The sequence below is a fragment of the Odontomachus brunneus genome, unplaced genomic scaffold, assembly GCF_010583005.1.
Source record: "Odontomachus brunneus isolate Ranch 3 - 2012 unplaced genomic scaffold, Obru_v1 Obru_scaffold_076, whole genome shotgun sequence".
Classification (NCBI taxonomy): domain Eukaryota; kingdom Metazoa; phylum Arthropoda; class Insecta; order Hymenoptera; family Formicidae; genus Odontomachus; species Odontomachus brunneus.
Genome location: NW_022639526.1, coordinates 420,049 through 421,193, shown reverse-complemented (window position 1 = coordinate 421,193; position 1,145 = coordinate 420,049). Strand labels below are relative to the sequence as shown.

The 1,145-nt window shown below is 61.8% G+C and overlaps 1 protein-coding gene across 3 annotated transcripts in view; it reads right to left on the bottom strand.

Annotated features, from left to right (window-relative positions):
- The window catches only part of LOC116847268 (serine-rich adhesin for platelets), a 54,523-nt gene that overhangs the window by 14,011 nt on the left and 39,367 nt on the right, over nt 1-1,145 (bottom strand). Inside the window, exon 1 of one of the 3 annotated variants that reach the window (XM_032822080.1) lies at nt 88-790. The exons of the other annotated variants lie outside the window; for them this stretch is intronic. Within the exon in view, the coding sequence (XP_032677971.1) occupies nt 88-117 (30 nt within the window). The 5' untranslated portion in view covers nt 118-790. Of the gene's footprint in view, nt 1-87; nt 791-1,145 lie in introns of those variants that run through there. 3 annotated transcript variants of the gene reach the window in all.

Sequence of the window (1,145 nt, the reverse complement as noted above, 5' to 3'; positions counted from 1 at the left end):
GGGGGGGGGGGGGGGAGGGGGGCCCGTCACCTCCTGGGGGACTCACTCACTCTTCGCGCCATGGACAGGAGTGAGTGGGAATTTTACCTTGATGCCGCGCGATCCTTCCTCCTTCATTAATCCAGCACCTCGACGACGACCTCGCGACTATCGAGGGCCCGGCCTCGAGCGGTAGCAGTAGCCCCCCACGTCGACCGTAAGTCGTCTCACACAGCTCCGGTCGCCGTCATCTCGCTCGCGCGGGGGAGTCGTCGCGGGGCAACGCGCGCGGAAGAACAGTCTGATCGGAGGACTGAGCGCGTCCTCGAACGAGGACGAGCGACTCGACGACGCGGGCGACATTCGACGCGTCGGGAGCGTCCAACCGGAAGTTCAGGAGAGTCTGCCGGCTCTCTCGTGGAAAACGCACAACCGGAGGCACCCGAGGCTTTACCGGGCTGAGTCGACAGGTCGACGCGAGGGTTCTGACGTCGAACTTGAAAAGGTCGCGACCAAGGGGTTGCGATTCCACGGAGGAGGTGATCACAGAAAGAGAGAAAAAGAGAGAGTGTGTGTATGTGTGTCTGCTTGTCAAACTAAAGAGGCAACTCGAGTGACAACGGGACACGAAGAAACGTACGAGCAGGAGGAGGAGGTAGACCAACGGAGGTCAGAAGGAAACGTTCCGGAAATGTCAATGATGACGAAGACGAAGATCAGGACGAAGATCAGGAGCGCGTGGATCACGATGAGGGACTGCTGTGCGGCGTGAGAAGAGGAGTAGGTGCGTGGTTCGCGTTCAACAGCTCGGAGCAGAGTGAGCTGAGCGAGTGGAGGCGGCGGAGGAGGCGGTGGCGGCGGCGGCGGCGGCGGCGGCGGCGTCGATGAGGCCGGCGACGTCGACGTCGACGTCGTTCGGATCCGCTCGGCGTAGCTCGACTCGGCTCGCCACCGCCGGAAAATACACGCGCGTGCGTTAGTGAATGCGTAATAGAGTAGTGCGGCGCAAACGCAGCGCAGCGGTTCTCAAAGCACACCCGGTAGATCGGATTAGTCATCGGTGCCGTCGGAGAGCTCTCGTTCGTTCGGCTTTATGGTGTTTTCAATTTCGCCGTCCCGTCGAAACGTGCACTCTCCTCCTCCCCCTCCTTCTCCTCCCCCCCCCC